The sequence below is a fragment of the Hesperophylax consimilis genome, unplaced genomic scaffold (genome assembly GCF_061612785.1).
Source record: "Hesperophylax consimilis isolate HC1 unplaced genomic scaffold, BYU_Hcon_1.0 scaffold_72, whole genome shotgun sequence".
NCBI lineage: Eukaryota > Metazoa > Arthropoda > Insecta > Trichoptera > Limnephilidae > Hesperophylax > Hesperophylax consimilis.
This window is the reverse complement of record NW_028301301.1, coordinates 102,915-126,032: the sequence shown is the minus strand read 5'-3', so window position 1 is coordinate 126,032 and position 23,118 is coordinate 102,915. Positions and strand designations below refer to the sequence as shown.

Genomic DNA, 23,118 nt, shown 5'->3' with positions numbered 1-23,118 from the left:
CGTTTTAAGACCATTTAACGCTCTGATAAGGTTTTTCTGTTTTTTTCACTGCTTTACGACGATTTAACGCTCTTATAAGGTTTTTCTGGTATTTTCACTGTTTTACGACGATTTGACGCTTTTATAAGGTTTTTCTGGTATTTTCACTGTTTTACGAGGATTTAAGAAATTTTAAGGATTTTTCAATGATTTTTAGTGTAATACGACGATTTAACCCTTTTTAATGGTTTTTCTATATTTTCCAGCGTTTTAAGACGATTTAACGCTCTCTTAAGGATTTTCTGGTATTTTCACATTTTTAAGACGAATTAACGCTCTAATAAGGTTTTTCTGGTCTATTCACCGTTTTACGACAATTTAACGCTCTTATGAGGTTTTTCTGATATTTTAACTGTTTTACGACGATTTGACAAATTTTAAGGGTTTTTCAATGATTTTTAGTGTAATTCGACGATTTAACACTTTTTAACTGTTTTTCTATATTTTCCAGCGTTTTAAGACGATTTACCGCTTTTATAAGGTTTTTCTGGTTTTTTCACTGTTTTACGACGATTTAACGCTCTTATAAGGTTTTTCTGGTATTTTCACTGTTTTACGACGATTTAACGCTCTTGTCAGGTTAATCTGGTATTTTCACTGTTTTACGACGATTTAAAGCTCTTAGAAGGTTTTTTTGGTCTTTTCACCGTTTTACGACAATTTAACGCTCTTATGAGGTTTTTCTGATATTTTAACTGTTTTACGACGATTTGACAAATTTTAAGGGTTTTTCAATGATTTTTAGTGTTATTCGACGATTTAACACTTTTTAATGGTTTTTCTATATTTTCCAGCGTTTTAAGACGATTTACCGCTTTTATAAGGTTTTTCTGGTATTCTCACTGTTTTACGACGATTTAACGCTCTTATAAGGTTTTTCTGGTATATTCACTGTTTTACGACGATTTAACGCTCTTGTAGGGTTTTTCTGGTATTTTCACTGTTTTACGACGATTTGATAATTTTTAAGGGTTTTCTCAATGATTTTTAGTGTAATACGACGATTAAACACTATTTAATTCTCTTTCTATATTTTCCAGCGTTTTAAGACCATTTAACGCTCTTATAAGGTTTTTCTGGTATTGTAACTATTTTACGACGATTAAACGCTCTTATAATGTTTTTCCTTGTGTTTTCACTGATTTACGACGATTTAACGCTCTTATAAGGTTTTTCTGGTATTTTCACTGATTTACGACGATTTAACGCTCTTATAAGGCTTTTCTGTTATTTTTACTTCTTTACGACGATTTGACAAATTTTAAGGGGTTTTCAATGATTTTTAGTGTAATACGACGATTAAACACTTTTTAATGGTTTTTCTATATTTTCCAGCGTTTTAAGACCATTTAACGCTCTTATAAGGTTTTTCTGGTATTTTCACTGCTTTACGACGATATTACGCTCTTATAAGGTTTTTCTGGTATTTTCACTGCTTTACGACGATTTGACAAATTTTAAGGGTTTCTCAATGATTTTAAGTGTAATACGACGGTTAAACACTTTTTAATGGTTTTTCTTAGCGTAGGGAGTGTGGCGAACCCATCGCTCAGGGAGTGGAAACACGACCTGCAATAGCCATCCCAAGCTAAGGTGTGAGATACCGTGCTCAGGGCTGAATGACACTGGGGAACAGTGTCACGAACGGTTCCTCCGAGACACAAGGTCGCATCTCGGAGTATACAGACCTTACCCCAGCATTCGGGGCTCTGCTGGGGTGGACCTTTTATTTCCCTAGATACTCGTGGGACCAAATATGGACTGTAAAAACAAAAACCAAAACAACACTGACGAGGGACCTTTAAGGAACCTAGGGGGAGTGGAAGGAGGAGTTGAGGCCGCCTCGGTGGACTCATCCCTCTTGGGGCCTTTGAGGAACCAAGAGGAAGTGGAGAGGAGAGATGGGACCACCCTGGTGGACTCTTCCCTTGAGGGGCCCTCTGGGAACTATAAAGAAGGACCTCCGACGGACGCAACACGGCGGGATCCCCCAGGGGATCCAGACGTGGAAATGCAGGGACCATCAGGGGACCTGGAAAATAACTTCTTTAAGAACCCCCGACTCCAACTGGGGCCCTCGGGGAACCAGCGGAGAGGGGGGGACTTAAAGAAGAGACTCACTCCAACAACCACCGCTGAGGAAGACAAGGTAAAGTCCCTGTCAGACGATGTGAAAAAAATTCACATCAGTGGGAAGAAACTCAGTGGGGCTGCGAGGAGAAAACTCAAAAGAGAGAAGCAGGGGCGGCAGGAAGGAAACCGGGAACAACCAGGGACTGTAAAAGTCCGCTGGGGACAACCAGGGACCTCGAAGGCCGGAACCAGGCAAGGCAAACCAGGGACAGACCGGAAGCTAACGGGGACCGCAGAAGGTAACCGGGAGCAACCTGGAACGCCCGGGGAAAAGAAGGCTGGGAAGAGGAGAAGAACCTCACCAGAACCTAAACCCTTGGGGCTTTCACCGGGAAATTCCAGGAAAAAGCCCCGAGGAATTCTCACCTCTGCTACCTATGCGGAAGCCGCTGGAAATAAAATTCGAGTGGCTGTTGTACATAGGAACAGAGAGGAAGAATTTACAAAAGAGCAGGAGGCCCTCGTGAGTGAGGCGGCCGCGGATCTGATTTTGAGCATCCCAAAGGGGCAGTTCAAACCCAGATTCGACGAATGCTTCACTCAGAGGGGCGTCCTGAAAATGACCTGCTCCGACAAGGAGTCAGAGACATGGCTGAGGGAGATGGTGCCGACCATACGGAAATGGCAGGGCTGCGACCTGGAGGTGGTGGGGTTGCAGGAACTGCCAAAGTACGTAAAGGTTATGGCAGTAATCCCCGAAAATGGAGCAGTAAGCACCGAGAGGTTGCTACAACTGCTGGAGAACCAGACTCCCCGGCTACACACAAAAAAATGGATCGTCCACGACTCGATCAGGGATAAGAACATGTATCGCCTGATCATGAGTGTGGACGAGGAAAGTGTGAAGGTGCTGAGGGAGATGGGGATGACGGCGCATGTCGGGATAAGGAAGGCCACTTTCACGGTGCGCTCTCCTAACACCGAGGAGCGTAAATAGGAGGAATGACTTAAGGATTAGGCAGTAATGGCTAAAAACTTACAGTTCATTCAAATAAACTTGCACCGCAGTCCGGCAGCGACTGCAGTGCTTAGCAGTAGAGTCACTCGGGACAGTGTGGACGTCGCGCTGATCCAAGAACCCTGGACTTATAGGGGGAAGGTCAGAGGACTAAACATGAACCAAGGTCTAATCTATTATAACGAGTCGGGGGACAGACCCAGGGCCTGTATTCTCATCAGAGGGATACCTGGCACACTGCTACCCGAACACTGCAGTAGGGACTTAGTGGCTGTGAAGCTACAGGTCACGCTGAACCAAAGAAGCAGGGAAGTAGTTGTGGCATCAGCATACATGCCCTATGACTCTGTGGAACCACCACCCTCAAGGGAAATAACGAGACTCGTCCAAGACTGCAGGGAGAAGGGTAGGGAACTGATACTCGGAGCAGATGCTAACTCGCACCACACTGTGTGGGGGAGTACGGACATCAACAAACGAGGACAGGACCTCCTGGAATACCTGATGACAGTGAACCTTGAGATTCTTAATAGAGGCAGGGAACCCACCTTCGTTATAAGTAACAGACAGGAGGTGATAGACCTGACCCTAGGAACATTAAGAGTCTCAGGATGGAGAGTATCGGACGAACCATCCCTGTCGGACCACCGACACATAGAATTTAAACTAGAGGGAGAAACAAGCAAAACGGGGACCGATACATATAGGAACCCAAAAGCAACTGACTGGACTAGATACTCGGAGGAACTAAATATAGGAATGACAAGATTCCCAGCTAAATACGGCTGCCCCGAAGAAATTGAGGACGCAGTAGAAGTACTGAGGGACTCAATGATAAGGGCATACGAAAATAGCTGCCCTCTGAAGACAAGTACCAGGGACAAAACACCGTGGTGGAGCAGAAGACTGCAGGAGCTACGGAAAATAGTAAGGCAAGCTTTCAACAAGGCCAAAAAGTCAGGAAACTGGGATGCCCACAAGCAATACCAGAAAGAGTACAAGGTGGCAATCCAGAAAGCCAAAACATGCTCCTGGGAGAAATACTGTGGGGAGGTGGAAACCATCCCACAGACTGCAAGAATCCAAAAAATTCTTGCAAAAGACCCAGGGGCAGCAAAAGGCCCATTCAAAAAAGCTGATGGAGGATATACCAACAGTTGGGAGGAGGAGTTGGAGGTACTGCTGGGGAAACATTTTCCCGGCTACAAAAAGTTAGAAGCAGATGATACCGGTCCACCACCAGCCCGAGTTACACGGGAAGGTAAGGACTGGGACACTGCGGCTAAAATAGTTACTCCCTCCAGAGTTAAATGGGCAATCAGAGGGTTTGACCCTTTTAAAAGCGCAGGAGAGGATGGAATCTTTCCGGCACTTCTACAGAGGGGCCTAGATACAATCCTACTTCCGGTGACGAAGATCCTGAGGGCATGCTGTGCCCTCGGATACATCCCCATACCATGGCGGAAGACAAGGGTAGTGTTCATACCCAAACCGGGGAGAGCTGACTACGACCAACCAGGTGCATTCCGCCCAATTAGCCTCACCTCATTTCTTTTGAAGACAATGGAGAGGCTAATGGACAGGCACATAAGGGACGGGGCACTGAAAGAGAAGCCCCTCCACGAGTTACAGTTTGCTTACCAAGCAGGTAAGTCAGTCGATGCGGCACTGCACAGGTTGGTGTACAAACTGGAGCAGGCACAAGCGACTGGGGAACTGGCGGTAGGGCTATTCCTGGATATAGAGGGAGCATTTAACTGCACCACTATTAAATCCATTGATGAAGCGGCAGAAAGACATGGACTCGACAAAACCACCAGAAGGTGGCTGAGGAACATGCTCTCAGGCCGGATACTTACGGTGACAAGGGGTGAGGTAAGCATCAAAGTGCTGGTGACACGAGGGTGTCCACAGGGAGGGGTCTTATCACCCTTGCTGTGGAGCCTGGTGGTGGACAACCTCATCCGGAAACTCAACAACAGGGGCCTATATACGCAAGGGTATGCGGATGACATTGCAACCATAATAAGGTGTTGGGATGCAGACACAACCCGAGGCCTTATACAGTCAACACTGGCAACAGTGGAAGAATGGTGTGAAGAAACAGGACTGTCAGTCAACCCAGACAAGACAGAACTAGTAATCTTTACGCGTAAAAGGAAACTAGAAGGTTGGAGCAATCCAACCTTCTATGGAAAGGAATTAGAACCCTCTGACACGGTTAAGTACCTCGGAGTCATCATAGATGCCAAACTGAGCTGGAAAAACCAGGTGGAAACTGTAGGCAGAAAGGCCTGTGCTCTGATGTGGGCAACTAGGCGAATCTGCGGCAGAACGTGGGGTCTCAAACCTAAAATGATGCAATGGCTTTACACAGCCGTTGTAAAACCAAGGATCATGCACGCAGCCCTGGTCTGGTGGAGGAGAACAACACTGAAAACAGTGATGGTCACACTCAATCACATACAGGGACTTGCATGCAGAAGCATCACAGGAGCCATGAGAACCACTCCAATACTAGCCATGGGAGTGCTGCTGAACCTACCCCCACTAAACATAGAAATAGAGGGGGCGGCGATGGCGGCAGCCTACAGGTTACATTGCAATGGCCAATGGAGAGGAGAGTTGCCCAGAAACAGTCACACGGAGATAGGAATAAGACTGAGGGCAATTAGTCCGACGGCTGGGATGAAGCAGGACGGCAAACAAGCCGAATACTTCTTCGGACAGCTGTTTAAAGTGACGTACCCCACAAGGGAGGAATGGGACACGGTCCCAGGTCCAAACTCCAAACAGGAACTAATCTGGTTCACAGACGGGTCCAAGATGGAGGAAGGAACAGGGGCCGGAGTCTGTCTACAGGGATCTAAGAGGGAACTCAGTATACCTCTAGGAATGCACTGCACTGTGTTTCAAGCTGAGATGAAAGCCATCTTAGTCTGCGCACAGGAGAATATGAGTATCGGGTACAGAAATAAGAACATAAACATATGTTCTGATAGCCAGGCGGCCTTAATGGCACTGGAAAGTAACCGATGCGACTCCAGACTGGTGATGGAATGCAGGACTATCCTAATAGAACTGGCGACCATCAATAAAGTAACCCTGCTCTGGGTACCAGGACATAAAGGTATTGAGGGCAACGAGCGGGCTGACGAACTAGCAAGGAAAGGGGCGAAAGCACCACTTGTGGGATCTGAGCCGGCCGTAGGAGTAGCAGCTTGCCACACCAAACTACATATCAAGAGGTGGGTCAAATCCCAACACTGGAAGGAATGGAAGAAGGCACCCGGAATGAGGCAATCTAAAGTACTCATAAACGGACCGGACCCTAACCGAACCAGGCAACTACTCGATATGGACAGAAACTCACTGAGGGAACTGGTAGGACTATTAACGGGACACTGCCATCTCAGGAGACACATGCAACTGTTGGGAGTGGAAAACACCAACATCTGTAGGAAATGTGAAGAGGAGGAAGAGACTCCAATTCACCTATGGTGCCAATGTCCCGCTCTGCTGGGAATAAGGCTCAGATACCTGGGAAGACACAGTGTGGAACCAGAAGACATCGCCACATATCCAATGACAGCCCTGGTGAACTTCATAAAAGGGACCGGGTTACTGGCAAGGGAATGAGGTAAAATGGGAGATAGTACAATGGGCCTATGGCCTAAGTGCTCGCGGGGAACGTAAGTAAACCGCCTCCGACTATAAAAAAAAAAAAAAAAAATAATGGTTTTTCTGTATTTTCCAGCGTTTTAAGACCATTTAACGCTCTTATAAGGTTTTTCTGGTATTTTCACTGCTTTACGACGATATTACGCTCTTATAAGGTTTTTCTGGTATTTTCACTGCTTTACGACGATTTAACGCTCTTATAAGATTTTTCTGGTATTTTCACGGTTTAACGACGATTTAACGCTCTTATAAGGGTTTTTCAATGATTTTTAGTATAATACGACGATTAAAGACTTTTTAATGGTTTTTCTATATTTTCCAGCGTTTTAAGACGATTTAACGCTCTTTTAAGGATTTTCTGGTATTTTCACATTTTTAAGACGATTTAACGCTCTTGTAAGGTTTTTCTGGTCTATTCACCGTTTTACGACAATTTAACGCTCTTATGAGGTTTTTCTGATATTTTCACTGTTTTACGACGATTTGACAAATTTTAAGGGTTTTTCAATGATTTTTAGTGTAATTCGACGATTTAACACTTTTTAATGGTTTTTCTGTATTTTCCAGCGTTTTAAGACGATTTACCGCTTTTATAAGGTTTTTCTGCTATTTTCACTGTTTTACGACGATTTAACGCTCTTGTCAGGTTTATCTGGTATTTTCACTGTTTTACGACGATTTGACAAATTTTAAGGGTTTTTCAATGATTTTTAGTGTTATTCGACGATATAACACTTTTAAATGGTTTTTTTATATTTTCCAGCGTTTTAAGACGATTTAACGCTCTTATAAGGTTTTTCTGGTATTTTCACTGTTTTACGACGAATTCACGCTCTTGTAAGGTTTTTCTGGTATATTCACTGTTTTACGACGATTTAACGCTCTTGTAAGGTTTATCTGGTATTTTTACTGTTTTACGACGATTTAACGCTCTTATAAGGTTTTTCTGGTATTTTCACTGTTTTACGACGATTTAACGCTCTTATAAGGTTTTTCTGGTATTTTCACTATTTTACGACGATTTTACGCTCTTGTCAGGTTAATCTGGTATTTTCACTGTTTTACGACGATTTAAAGCTCTTAGAAGGTTTTTTTGGTCGTTTCACCGTTTTACGACAATTTAACGCTCTTATGAGGTTTTTCTGATATTTTAACTGTTTTACGACGATTTGACAAATTTTAAGGGTTTTTCAATGATTTTTAGTGTTATTCGACGATTTAACACTTTTTGATGGTTTTTCTATATTTTCCAGCGTTTTAAGACGATTTACCGCTTTTATAAGGTTTTTCTGGTATTCTCACTGTTTTACGACGATTTAACGCTCTTATAAGGCTTTTCTGTTATTTTACTGTTTTACTACGATTTGACAAATTTTAGGGGTTTTCAATGATTTTTAGTGTAATACGACGATTAAACACTTTTTAATGGTTTTTCTGTATTTTCCAGTGTTTTAAGACCATTTAACGCTCTTATAAGGTTTTTCTGGTATTTTCACTGCTTTACGACGATTTAACGCTCTTATAAGGTTTTTCTGGTATTTTCACTGTTTTACGACGATTTGAAGCTCTTATAAGGTTTTTCTGGTATTTTCACTGTTTTACGAGGATTTAAGAAATTTTAAGGATTTTTCAATGATTTTTAGTGTAATACGACGATTAAACCCTTTTTAATGGTTTTTCTATATTTTCCAGCGTTTTAAGACGATTTAACGCTCTCTTAAGGATTTTCTGGTATTTTCACATTTTTAAGACGAATTAACGCTCTAATAAGGTTTTTCTGGTCTATTCACCGTTTTACGACAATTTAACGCTCTTATGAGGTTTTTCTGATATTTTAACTGTTTTACGACGATTTGACAAATTTTAAGGGTTTTTCAATGATTTTTAGTGTAATTCGACGATGTAACACTTTTTAATGGTTTTTCTATATTTTCCAGCGTTTTAAGACGATTTACCGCTTTTATAAGATTTTTCTGGTATTTTCACTGTTTTACGACGCTTTTACGCTCTTATAAGGTTTTTCTGGTATTTTCACTGTTTTACGACGATTTAACGCTCTTGTCAGGTTAATCTGGTATTTTCACTGTTTTACGACGATTTAAAGCTCTTAGAAGGTTTTTTTGGTCTTTTCACCGTTTTACGACAATTTAACGCTCTTATGAGGTTTTTCTGATATTTTAACTGTTTTACGACGATTTGACAAATTTTAAGGGTTTTTCAATGATTTTTAGTGTTATTCGACGATTTAACACTTTTTAATGGTTTTTCTATATTTTCCAGCGTTTTAAGACGATTTACCGCTTTTATAAGGTTTTTCTGGTATTCTCACTGTTTTACGACGATTTAACGCTCTTATAAGGTTTTTCTGGTATTTTCACTGCTTTACGACGATATAACGCTCTTATAAGGTTTTTCTGGTATTTTCACTGCTTTACGACGATTTAACGCTCTTATAAGATTTTTCTGGTATTTTCACGGTTTTACGACGATTTAACGCTCTTATAAGGGTTTTTCAATGATTTTTAGTATAATACGACGATTAAACACTTTTTAATGGTTTTTCTATATTTTCCAGCGTTTTTAGACCATTTAACGCTTTTATAAGGTTTTTCTGGTATTGTCACTGCTTTACGACGATCTAACGCTCTTTTAAAGTTTTTCTGGTATTTTCACTGTTTTACGACGATTAAACGCTCTTATAAGGGTTTCTCAATGATTTTTAGTGTATTACGACGGATAAACACTTTTTAATGGTTTTTTATATTTTCCAGCGTTTTCAGACCATTTAACGCTCTTATAAGGTTTTTCTGGTATTTTCACTGCTTTACGACGATTTAACGCTCTTATAAGGTTTTTCTGGTATTTTCACTGTTTTACGACGATTTGACGCTCTTATAAGGTTTTTCTGGTATTTTCACTGTTTTACGAGGATTTAAGAAATTTTAAGGATTTTTCAATGATTTTTAGTGTAATACGACGATTAAACCCTTTTTAATGGTTTTTCTATATTTTCCAGCGTTTTAAGACGATTTAACGCTCTCTTAAGGATTTTCTGGTATTTTCACATTTTTAAGACGAATTAACGCTCTTAAAAGGTTTTTCTGGTCTATTCACCGTTTTACGACAATTTAACGCTCTTATGAGGTTTTTCTGATATTTTAACTGTTTTCGACGATTTGACAAATTTTAAGGGTTTTTCAATGATATTTAGTGTAATTCGACGATTTAACACTTTTTAATGGTTTTTCTATATTTTCCAGCGTTTAGAGACGATTTACCGCTTTTTTAAGGTTTTTCTGGTATTGTCACTGCTTTACGACGATCTAACGCTCTTTTAAGGTTTTTCTGGTATTTTCACTGTTTTACGACGATTAAACGCTCTTATAAGGGTTTCTCAATGATTTTTAGTGTATTACGACGGTTAAACACTTTTTAATGGTTTTTTATATTTTCCAGCGTTTTCAGACCATTTAACGCTCTTATAAGGTTTTTCTGGTATTTTCACTGCTTTACGACGATTAAACGCTCTTATAAGGTTTTTCTGGTATTTTCACTGTTTTACGACGATTTGACGCTCTTATAGGGTTTTTCTGGTATTTTCACTGTTTTACGAGGATTTAAGAAATTTTAAGGATTTTTCAATGATTTTTAGTGTAATACGACGATTAAACCCTTTTTAATGGTTTTTCTATATTTTCCAGCGTTTTAAGACGATTTAACGCTCTCTTAAGGATTTTCTGGTATTTTCACATTTTTAAGACGAATTAACGCTCTAATAAGGTTTTTCTGGTCTATTCACCGTTTTACGACAATTTAACGCTCTTATGAGGTTTTTCTGATATTTTAACTGTTTTACGACGATTTGACAAATTTTAAGGGTTTTTCAATGATGTTTAGTGTAATTCGACGATTTAAAGCTTTTTAATGGTTTTTCTATATTTTCCAGCGTTTTAAGACGATTTACCGCTTTTATAAGGTTTTTCTGGTATTTTCACTGTTTTACGACGATTTAACGCTCTTATAAGGTTTTTCTGGTATTTTCACTATTTTACGACGATTTTACGCTCTTGTCAGGTTAATCTGGTATTTTCACTGTTTTACGACGATTTAAAGCTCTTAGAAGGTTTTTTTGGTCTTTTCACCGTTTTACGACAATTTAACGCTCTTATGAGGTTTTTCTGATATTTTAACTGTTTTACGACGATTTGACAAATTTTAAGGGTTTTTCAATGATTTTTAGTGTTATTCGACGATTTAACACTTTTTGATGGTTTTTCTATATTTTCCAGCGTTTTAAGACGATTTACCGCTTTTATAAGGTTTTTCTGGTATTCTCACTGTTTTACGACGATTTAACGCTCTTATAAGGCTTTTCTGTTATTTTACTGTTTTACTACGATTTGACAAATTTTAGGGGTTTTCAATGATTTTTAGTGTAATACGACGATTAAACACTTTTTAATGGTTTTTCTGTATTTTCCAGTGTTTTAAGACCATTTAACGCTATTATAAGGTTTTTCTGGTATTTTCACTGCTTTACGACGATTTAACGCTCTTATAAGGTTTTTCTGGTATTTTCACTGTTTTACGACGATTTGAAGCTCTTATAAGGTTTTTCTGGTATTTTCACTGTTTTACGAGGATTTAAGAAATTTAAAGGATTTTTCAATGATTTTTAGTGTAATACGACGATTAAACCCTTTTTAATGGTTTTTCTATATTTTCCAGCGTTTTAAGACGATTTAACGCTCTCTTAAGGATTTTCTGGTATTTTCACATTTTTAAGACGAATTAACGCTCTAATAAGGTTTTTCTGGTCTATTCACCGTTTTACGACAATTTAACGCTCTTATGAGGTTTTTCTGATATTTTAACTGTTTTACGACGATTTGACAAATTTTAAGGGTTTTTCAATGATTTTTAGTGTAATTCGACGATGTAACACTTTTTAATGGTTTTTCTATATTTTCCAGCGTTTTAAGACGATTTACCGCTTTTATAAGGTTTTTCTGGTATTTTCACTGTTTAACGACGCTTTTACGCTCTTATAAGGTTTTTCTGGTATTTTCACTGTTTTACGACGATTTAACGCTCTTGTCAGGTTAATCTGGTATTTTCACTGTTTTACGACGATTTAAAGCTCTTAGAAGGTTTTTTTGGTCTTTTCACCGTTTTACGACAATTTAACGCTCTTATGAGGTTTTTCTGATATTTTAACTGTTTTACGACGATTTGACAAATTTTAAGGGTTTTTCAATGATTTTTAGTGTTATTCGACGATTTAACACTTTTTAATGGTTTTTCTATATTTTCCAGCGTTTTAAGACGATTTACCGCTTTTATAAGGTTTTTCTGGTATTCTCACTGTTTTACGACGATTTAACGCTCTTATAAGGTTTTTCTGGTATTTTCACTGCTTTACGACGATATAACGCTCTTATAAGGTTTTTCTGGTATTTTCACTGCTTTACGACGATTTAACGCTCTTATAAGATTTTTCTGGTATTTTCACGGTTTTACGACGATTTAACGCTCTTATAAGGGTTTTTCAATGATTTTTAGTATAATACGACGATTAAACACTTTTAATGGTTTTTCTATATTTTCCAGCGTTTTTAGACCATTTAACGCTTTTATAAGGTTTTTCTGGTATTGTCACTGCTTTACGACGATCTAACGCTCTTTTAAAGTTTTTCTGGTATTTTCACTGTTTTACGACGATTAAACGCTCTTATAAGGGTTTCTCAATGATTTTTAGTGTATTACGACGGTTAAACACTTTTTAATGGTTTTTTATATTTTCCAGCGTTTTCAGACCATTTAACGCTCTTATAAGGTTTTTCTGGTATTTTCACTGCTTTACGACGATTTAACGCTCTTATAAGGTTTTTCTGGTATTTTCACTGTTTTACGACGATTTGCTCTTATAAGGTTTTTCTGGTATTTTCACTGTTTTACGAGGATTTAAGAAATTTTAAGGATTTTTCAATGATTTTTAGTGTAATACGACGATTAAACCCTTTTTAATGGTTTTTCTATATTTTCCAGCGTTTTAAGACGATTTAACGCTCTCTTAAGGATTTTCTGGTATTTTCACATTTTTAAGACGAATTAACGCTCTTAAAAGGTTTTTCTGGTCTATTCACCGTTTTACGACAATTTAACGCTCTTATGAGGTTTTTCTGATATTTTAACTGTTTTCGACGATTTGACAAATTTTAAGGGTTTTTCAATGATGTTTAGTGTAATTCGACGATATAACACTTTTTAATGGTTTTTCTATATTTTCCAGCGTTTTAAGACGATTTACCGCTTTTTTAAGGTTTTTCTGGTATTTTCACTGTTTTACGACGATTTAACGCTCTTATAAGGTTTTTCTGGTCTTTTCACTGTTTTACGACGATTTAACGCTCTTGTCAGGTTAATCTGGTATTTTCACTGTTTTACGACGATTTAAAGCTCTTAGAAGGTTTTTTTGGTCTTTTCACCGTTTTACGACAATTTAACGCTCTTATGAGGTTTTTCTGATATTTTAACTGTTTTACGACGATTTGACAAATTTTAAGGGTTTCTCAATGATTTTTAGTGTTATTCGACGATTTAACACTTTTTAATGGTTTTTCTATATTTTCCAGCGTTTTAAGACGATTTACCGCTTTTATAAGGTTTTTCTGGTATTCTCACTGTTTTACGACGATTTAACGCTCTTATAAGGCTTTTCTGTTATTTTACTTTTTTACTACGATTTGACAAATTTTAGGGGTTTTCAATGATTTTTAGTGTTATACGACGATTAAACACTTTTTAATGGTTTTTCTGTATTTTCCAGTGTTTTAAGACCATTTAACGCTCTTATAAGGTTTTTCTGGTATTTTCACTGCTTTACGACGATATAACGCTCTAATAAGGTTTTTCTGGTATTTTCACTGCTTTACGACGATTTAACGCTCTTATAAGATTTTTCTGGTATTTTCACGGTTTTACGACGATTTAACGCTCTTATAAGGGTTTTTCAATGATTTTTAGTATAATACGACGATTAAACACTTTTTAATGGTTTTTCTATATTTTCCAGCGTTTTTAGACCATTTAACGCTTTTATAAGGTTTTTCTGGTATTTTCACTGCTTTACGACGATATAACGCTCTAATAAGGTTTTTCTGGTATTTTCACTGCTTTACGACGATTTAACGCTCTTATAAGATTTTTCTGGTATTTTCACGGTTTTACGACGATTTAACGCTCATATAAGGGTTTTTCAATGATTTTTAGTATAATACGACGATTAAACACTTTTAAATGGTTTTTTATATTTTCCAGCGTTTTAAGACCATTTAACGCTCTGATAAGGTTTTTCTGGTATTTTCACTGCTTTACGACGATTTAACGCTCTTATAAGGTTTTTCTGGTATTTTCACTGTTTTACGACGATTTGACGCTTTTATAAGGTTTTTCTGGTATTTTCACTGTTTTACGAGGATTTAAGAAATTTTAAGGATTTTTCAATGATTTTTAGTGTAATACGACGATTTAACCCTTTTTAATGGTTTTTCTATATTTTCCAGCGTTTTAAGACGATTTAACGCTCTCTTAAGTATTTTCTGGTATTTTCACATTTTTAAGACGAATTAACGCTCTAATAAGGTTTTTCTGGTCTATTCACCGTTTTACGACAATTTAACGCTCTTATGAGGTTTTTCTGATATTTTAACTGTTTTACGACGATTTGACAAATTTTAAGGGTTTTTCAATGATTTTTAGTGTAATTCGACGATTTAACACTTTTTAACTGTTTTTCTATATTTTCCAGCGTTTTAAGACGATTTACCGCTTTTATAAGGTTTTTCTGGTATTTTCACTGTTTTACGACGATTTAACGCTCTTATAAGGTTTTTCTGGTATTTTCACTGTTTTACGACGATTTAACGCTCTTGTCAGGTTAATCTGGTATTTTCACTGTTTTACGACGATTTAAAGCTCTTAGAAGGTTTTTTTGGTCTTTTCACCGTTTTACGACAATTTAACGCTCTTATGAGGTTTTTCTGATATTTTAACTGTTTTACGACGATTTGACAAATTTTAAGGGTTTTTCAATGATTTTTAGTGTTATTCGACGATTTAACACTTTTTAATGGTTTTCTATATTTTCCAGCGTTTTAAGACGATTTACCGCTTTTATAAGGTTTTTCTGGTATTCTCACTGTTTTACGACGATTTAACGCTCTTATAAGGTTTTTCTGGTATATTCACTGTTTTACGACGATTTAACGCTCTTGTAGGGTTTTTCTGGTATTTTCACTGTTTTACGACGATTTGATAATTTTTAAGGGTTTTCTCAATGATTTTTAGTGTAATACGACGATTAAACACTATTTAATTCTCTTTCTATATTTTCCAGCGTTTTAAGACCATTAAACGCTCTTATAAGGTTTTTCTGGTATTTTCACTGTTTTACGACGATTTAACGCTCTTATAAGGTTTTTCTGGTATTTTTACTGTTTTACGACGATTTGACAAATTTTAAGGGTTTTTCAATGATTTTTAGTGTAATATGACGATTAAACACTTTTTAATTCTTTTTCTATATTTTCCAGCGTTTTAAGACGATTTAACGCTCTTATAAGGTTTTTCTGGTATTTTCACTGTTTTACGACGATTTAACGCTCTTATAAGGTTTTTCTGGAATTTTAACTGTTTTACGACGATTTAACGCTCTTATAAGGTTTATCTGGTATTTTCGCTGTTTTGCGACGATTTGAAAAATTTTAAGGGTTTCTCAATGATTTTTAGTGTAATACGACGGTTAAACACTTTCTAATGGTTTTTCTATATTTTCCAGCGTTTTAAGACGATTTAACGCTCTTATAAGGTTTTTCTGGTATATTCACTGTTTTACGACGATTTAACGCTCTTGTAGGGTTTTTCTGGTATTTTCACTGTTTTACGACGATTTGATAATTTTTAAGGGTTTTCTCAATGATTTTTAGTGTATTACGACGATTAAACACTATTTAATTCTCTTTCTATATTTTCCAGCGTTTTAAGACCATTTTACGCTCTTATAAGGTTTTTCTGGTATTTTCACTGTTTTACGACGATTTAACGCTCTTATAAGGTTTTTCTGGTATATTCACTGTTTTACGACGATTTAACGCTCTTATAAGGTTTTTCTGGTATTTTTACTGTTTTACGACGATTTGACAAATTTTAAGGGTTTTTCAATGATTTTTAGTGTAATATGACGATTAAACACTTTTTAATTCTTTTTCTATATTTTCCAGCGTTTTAAGACGATTTAACGCTCTTATAAGGTTTTTCTGGTATTTTCACTGTTTTACGACGATTTAACGCTCTTATAAGGTTTTTCTGGAATTTTCACTGTTTTACGACGATTTAACGCTCTTGTAAGGTTTATCTGGTATTTTCACTGTTTTGCGACGATTTGAAAAATTTTAAGGGTTTCTCAATGATTTTTAGTGTAATACGACGGTTAAACACTTTCTAATGGTTTTTCTATATTTTCCAGCGTTTTAAGACGATTTAACGCTCTTTTAAGGATTTTCTGGTATTTTCACATTTTTACGACGATTTAACGCTCTTAGAAGGTTTTTATGGTCTTTTCACCGTTTTACAACAATTTAACGCTCTTATGAGGTTTTTCTGATATTTTCACTGTTTTACGACGATTTGACAAATTTTAAGGGTTTTTCAATGATTTTTAGTGTAATTCGACGATGTAACACTTTTTAATGGTTTTTCTATATTTTCCAGCGTTTTAAGACGATTTAACGCTCTTATCAGGTTTTTCTAGTATTTTCCCTGTTTTACGACGATTTAACGCTCTTATAAGGTTTTTCTGGTATATTCACTGTTTTACGACGATTTAACGCTCTTGTAAGGTTTATTCGGTATTTTCACTGTTTTACGACGATTTGACAAATTTTAAGGATTTCTCAATGATTTTTAGTGTAATACGACGGTTAAACACTTTTTAACGGTTTTTCTATATTTTCCAGCGTTTTAAGACCATTAAACGCTCTTATAAGGTTTTTCTGGTATTTTCACTGTTTTACGACGATTTAACGCTCTTATAAGGTTTTTCTGGTATTTTTACTGTTTTACGACGATTTGACAAATTTTAAGGGTTTTTCAATGATTTTTAGTGTAATATGACGATTAAACACTTTTTAATTCTTTTTCTATATTTTCCAGCGTTTTAAGACGATTAAACGCTCTTATAAGGTTTTTCTGGTATTTTATTTATTTATTTATTTATTAAGAATTTACGGCACAAGTGCCATTTACATACAAAGTTTTCATTTTATTTTTTTACATATACATAGTGCAGTATTTAATTTTGATGAAAAATTTAAAGAAAAATTTAGTAAAAACATAACAAATAAAATAACAGCAAAGAAAGAAGCAATGACAATAGCCTGTTATGTGGTGACCTCATTAATATAAGTGGCGCTAAAATGTGATATTAGTGCAGCTTTATATTTTACAAGGGGAATATTAAAAGTATCTGCGATTTTAGCATAAAAGTTCCCAAGTGTGTGCAATCTGTTTATAACTGAGTTATATCCCGAGATTGTGGTGTAATTGTCACAATAATACATATTAGAGGACCTTGATCTAATGGTAGGTACATGAAATTGAATCAACATTAATATGTCAGAGCTGTCCAACTGACAATTTATAATTTTGTATAAGAATATAAGATCAAAAATTTTTCTTCTATCACTTAACTTAAGCAATTTCAATGAATATAATAAGAAATCATAATCTATTGTTTCTAAAGGAATTCCAAGCCTAAAATTAATACATCTCAAAAATTTGCGTTGGACTCTTTCAATGGTATTAATGTGATTATTAAAGACAGGTGACCAAATTGTACAGTTGAATTCTAGAATACTTCTAACGAGAGATGTGAACAGAATTTTTAATGTGTTGATATTTTGAAAATCCTTGGAAATTCTTACTAAAAAACCTAACATTTTCATAGCCCTGTTAGCGATAGAAGTTATGTGAGATACAAAGCAGAGTTTTTGATCAAACAATATGCCTAGGTCAAGTATTTCGATTACAGAGTAAGTATTTTCACTGTTTTACGACGATTTAACGCTCTTATAAGGTTTTTCTGGTATTTTCACATTTTTACGACGATTTAACGCACTTATAAGAGTTTTCTGGGATTGTCACTATTTTACGACGATTTAACGCTCTTATAAGGTTTTTCTGGTATTTTCACTGTTTTTCGACGATTTAACGCTCTTGTCAGGTTTATCTGGTATTTTCACTGTTTGACGACGATTTGACAAATTTTAAGGGTTTTTCAATGATTTTTATTGTAATTCGACGATATAACACTTTTTAATGGTTTTTCTATATTTTCCAGCGTTTTAAGACCATTTAACGCTCTAATAAGGTTTTTCTGGTATTGTCACTATTCTACGACGATTTAACGCTCTTATAATGTTTTTCCTTGTGTTTTCACTGTTTTACGACGATTTAACGCTCTTATAAGGTTTTTCTGGTATTTTCACTGTTTTACGACGATTTAACGCCTTTATAAGGTTTTTCTGGTATTTTCACTGATTTACGACGATTTAACGCTCTTATAAGGCTTTTCTGTTATTTTCACTGTTTTACGACGATTTGACAAATTTTAAGGGGTTTTCATTGATTTTTAGCGTAATACGACGATTAAACACTTTTTAATGGTTTTTCAATATTTTCCAGCGTTTTAAGACGACTTAACGCTCTTTTAAGGTTTTTCTGGTATTTTCAGTGTTTTACGGCGATTTAACGCTCTTATGAGGTTTTTCTGATATTTTCACTGTTTTACGACGATTTGACAAATTTTAAGGGTTTCTCAATGATTTTAAGTGTAATACGACGGTTAAATACTTTTTAAAGGTTTTTCTATATTTTCCAGCGTTTTAAGACGATTAAACGCTCTTTTCAGGTTTTTCTGGTATTTTCACTGTTTTACGACGATTTAACGCTCTTATAAGGTTTTTCTGGTATATTCACTGTTTTACGACGATTTAACGCTCTTGTAAGGTTTTTCTGGTATTTTCACGGTTTTACGACGATTTAACGCTCTTATAAGGGTTTTTCAATGATTTTTAGTATAATACGACAATTAAAAACTTTTTAATGGTTTTCCTATATTTTCCAGCCTTTTTTAGACCATTAAACGCTTTTATAAGGTTTTTCTGGTATTGTCACTGCTTTACGACGATCTAACGCTCTTTTAAGGTTTTTCTGGTATTTTCACTGTTTTACGACGATTTGACAAATTTTAAGGGGTTTTCAATGATTTTTAGCGTAATACGAAAATTAAACACTTTTTAATGGTTTTTTTATATTTTCCAGCGTTTTAAGACGATTGAACGCTCTCTTAAGGATTTTCTGGTATTTTCACATTTTTAAGACGAATTAATGCTCTAATAAGGTTTTTCTGGTCTATTCACCGTTTTACGACAATTTAACGCTCTTATGTGGTTTTTCTGATATTTTAACTTAAGGTTTTTCTGGTATTGTCACTATTTTACGACGATTTAACGCTCTTATAATGTTTTTCCTTGTGTTTTCACTGTTTTACGACGATTTAACGCTCTTATAAGGTTTTCCTGGTATTTTCACTGTTTTACGACGATTTAACGCCTTTATAAGGTTTTTCTGGTATTTTTACGGATTTACGACGATTAAACGCTCTTATAAGGGTTTCTCAATGATTTTTAGTGTATCACGACGGTTAAACACTTTTTAATGGTTTTTTATATTTTCCAGCGTTTTAAGACGATTTAACGCTCTCTTAAGGATTTTCTGGTATTTTCACATTTTTAAGACGATTTAACGCTCTAATAAGGTTTTTCTGGTCTATTCACCGTTTTACGACAATTTAACGCTCTTATGAGGTTTTTCTGATATTTTCACTGTTTTACGACGATTTGACAAATTTTAAGGGTTTCTCAATGATTTTAAGTGTAATACGACGGTTAAACACTTTTTAATGGTTATTCTGTATTTTCCAGCGTTTTAAGACCATTTAACGCTCTTATAAGGTTTTTATGGTATTTTCACTGCTTTACGACGATATAACGCTCTTATAAGGCTTTTCTGGTATTTTCTCTGCTTTACGACGATTTAACGCTCTTATAAGATTTTTCTGGTATTTTCACGGTTTAACGACGATTTAACGGTCTTATAAGGGTTTTTCAATGATTTTTAGTATAATACGACGATTAAACAATTTTTAATGGTTTTTCTATATTTTCCAGCGTTTTTAGACCATTTAACGCTTTTAAAAGGTTTTTCTGGTATTGTCACTGCTTTACGACGATCTTTCGCTCTTTTAAGGTTTTTCTGGTATTTTCACTGTTTTACGACGATTAAACGCCCTTATAAGGGTTTCTCAATGATTTTTAGTGTATTACGACGGTTAAACACTTTTTAATGGTTTTTTATATTTTCCAGCGTTTTAAGACCACTTAACGCTCTTATAAGGTTTTTCTGGTATTTTCACTGCTTTACGACGATTTAACGCTCTTATAAGGTTTTTCTGGTATTTTCACTGTTTTACGACGATTTGACGCTCTTATAAGGTTTTTCTGGTATTTTCACGGTTTTACGACGATTTAACGCTCTTATAAGGGTTTTTCAATGATTTTTAGTATAATACGACGATTAATCACTTTTTAATGGTTTTTCTATATTTTCCAGCGTTTTTAAACCATTTAACGCTTTTATAAGGTTTTTCTGGTATTGTCACTGCTTTACGACGATCTAACGCTCTTTTAAGGTTTTTCTGGTATTTTCACTGTTTTACGACGATTAAACGCTCTTATAAGGGTTTCTCAATGATTTTTAGTGTATCACGACGGTTAAACACTTTTTAATGGTTTTTCTATATTTTCCAGCGTTTTGAGACGATTTAACGCTCTCTTAAGGATTTTCTGGTATTTTCACATTTTTAAGACGAATTAACGCTCTAATAAGGTTTTTCTGGTCTATTCACCGTTTTACGACAATTTAACGCTCTTTTGAGGTTTTTCTGATATTTTAACTGTTTTACGACGATTTGACAAATTTTAAGGGTTTTTCAATGATTTTTAGTGTAATTCGACGATTCAACACTTTTTAATGGTTTTTCTATATTTTCCAGCGTTTTAAGACGATTTACCGCTTTTATAAGGTTTTTCTGGTATTTTCACTGTTTTACGACGATTTAACGCTCTTATAAGGTTTTTCTGGTATTTTCACTGTTTTACGACGATTTGACAAATTTTAAGGGTTTTTCAATGATTTTTAGTGTAATTCGACGATATAACACTTTTTAATGGTTTTTCTATATTTTCCAGCGTTTTTAGACCATTTAACGCTTTTATAAGGTTTTTCTGGTATTGTCACTGCTTTACGACGATCTAACGCTCTTTTAAGGTTTTTCTGGTATTTTCACTGTTTTACGACGATTAAACGCTCTTATAAGGGTTTCTCAATGATTTTTAGTGTATTACGACGGTTAAACACTTTTTAATGGTTTTTTTATATTTTCCAGCGTTTTAAGACCATTTAACGCTCTTATAAGGTTTTTCTGGTATTTTCACTGCTTTACGACGATTTAACGCTCTTATAAGGTTTTTCTGGTATTTTCACTGTTTTACGACGATTTGACGCTCTTATAAGGTTTTTCTGGTATTTTCACGGTTTTACGACGATTTAACGCTCTTATAAGGGTTTTTCAATGATTTTTAGTATAATACGACAATTAAAAACTTTTTAATGGTTTTCCTATATTTTCCAGCCTTTTTTAGACCATTAAACGCTTTTATAAGGTTTTTCTGGTATTGTCACTGCTTTACGACGATCTAACGCTCTTTTAAGGTTTTTCTGGTATTTTCACTGTTTTACGACGATTCAACGCTCTTATAAGGGTTTCTCAATGATTTTTAGTGTATTACGACGGTTAAACACTTTTTAATGGTTTTTTTATATTTTCCAGCGTTTTAAGAAGATTTAACGCTCTCTTAAGGATTTTCTGGTATTTTCACATTTTTAAGACGAATTAATGCTCTAATAAGGTTTTTCTGGTCTATTCACCGTTTTACGACAATTTAACGCTCTTATGTGGTTTTTCTGATATTTTAACTGTTTTACGACGATTTGACAAATTTTAAGGGTTTTTCAATGATTTTTAGTGTAATTCGACGATTTAACACTTTTTAATGGTTTTTCTATATTTTCCAGCGTTTTAAGACGATTTACCGCTTTTATAAGGTTTTTCTGGTATTTTCACTGTTTTACGACGATTTAACGCTCTTATAAGGTTTTTCTGGTATTTTCACTGTTTTACGACGATTTAAGGCTCTTGTCAGGTTTATCTGGTATTTTCACTGTTTTACGACGATTTGACAAATTTTAAGGGTTTTTCAATGATTTTTAGTGTAATTCGACGATATAACACTTTTTAATGGTTTATCTATATTTTCCAGCGTTTTAAGACCATTTAACGCTCTAATAAGGTTTTTCTGGTATTGTCACTATTTTACGACGATTTAACGCTCTTATAATGTTTTTCCTTGTGTTTTCACTGTTTTACGACGATTTAACGCTCTTATAAGGTTTTCCTGGTATTTTCACTGTTTTACGACGATTTAACGCCTTTATAAGGTTTTTCTGGTATTTTTACGGATTTACGACGATTAAACGCTCTTATAAGGGTTTCTCAATGATTTTTAGTGTATCACGACGGTTAAACACTTTTTAATGGTTTTTTATATTTTCCAGCGTTTTAAGACGATTTAACGCTCTCTTAAGGATTTTCTGGTATTTTCACATTTTTAAGACGATTTAACGCTCTAATAAGGTTTTTCTGGTCTATTCACCGTTTTACGACAATTTAACGCTCTTATGAGGTTTTTCTGATATTTTCACTGTTTTACGACGATTTGACAAATTTTAAGGGTTTCTCAATGATTTTAAGTGTAATACGACGGTTAAACACTTTTTAATGGTTATTCTGTATTTTCCAGCGTTTTAAGACCATTTAACGCTCTTATAAGGTTTTTATGGTATTTTCACTGCTTTACGACGATATAACGCTCTTATAAGGCTTTTCTGGTATTTTCTCTGCTTTACGACGATTTAACGCTCTTATAAGATTTTTCTGGTATTTTCACGGTTTAACGACGATTTAACGCTCTTATAAGGGTTTTTCAATGATTTTTAGTATAATACGACGATTAAACACTTTTTAATGGTTTTTCTATATTTTCCAGCGTTTTTAGACCATTTAACGC

The 23,118-nt window shown here is 35.5% G+C and overlaps 1 protein-coding gene across 1 annotated transcript in view; it reads left to right on the top strand.

The window, feature by feature from the left end:
• The first annotated feature begins 3,136 nt into the window (after window positions 1-3,136).
• The window catches only part of LOC149408777 (uncharacterized), a 100,965-nt gene continuing 80,983 nt past the window's right edge, over window positions 3,137-23,118 (top strand). The window contains exon 1 of the mRNA XM_089650452.1: window positions 3,137-4,306. Within this exon, the coding sequence (XP_089506578.1) occupies window positions 3,137-4,306 (1,170 nt within the window). The remainder of the gene's footprint in view (window positions 4,307-23,118) is intronic.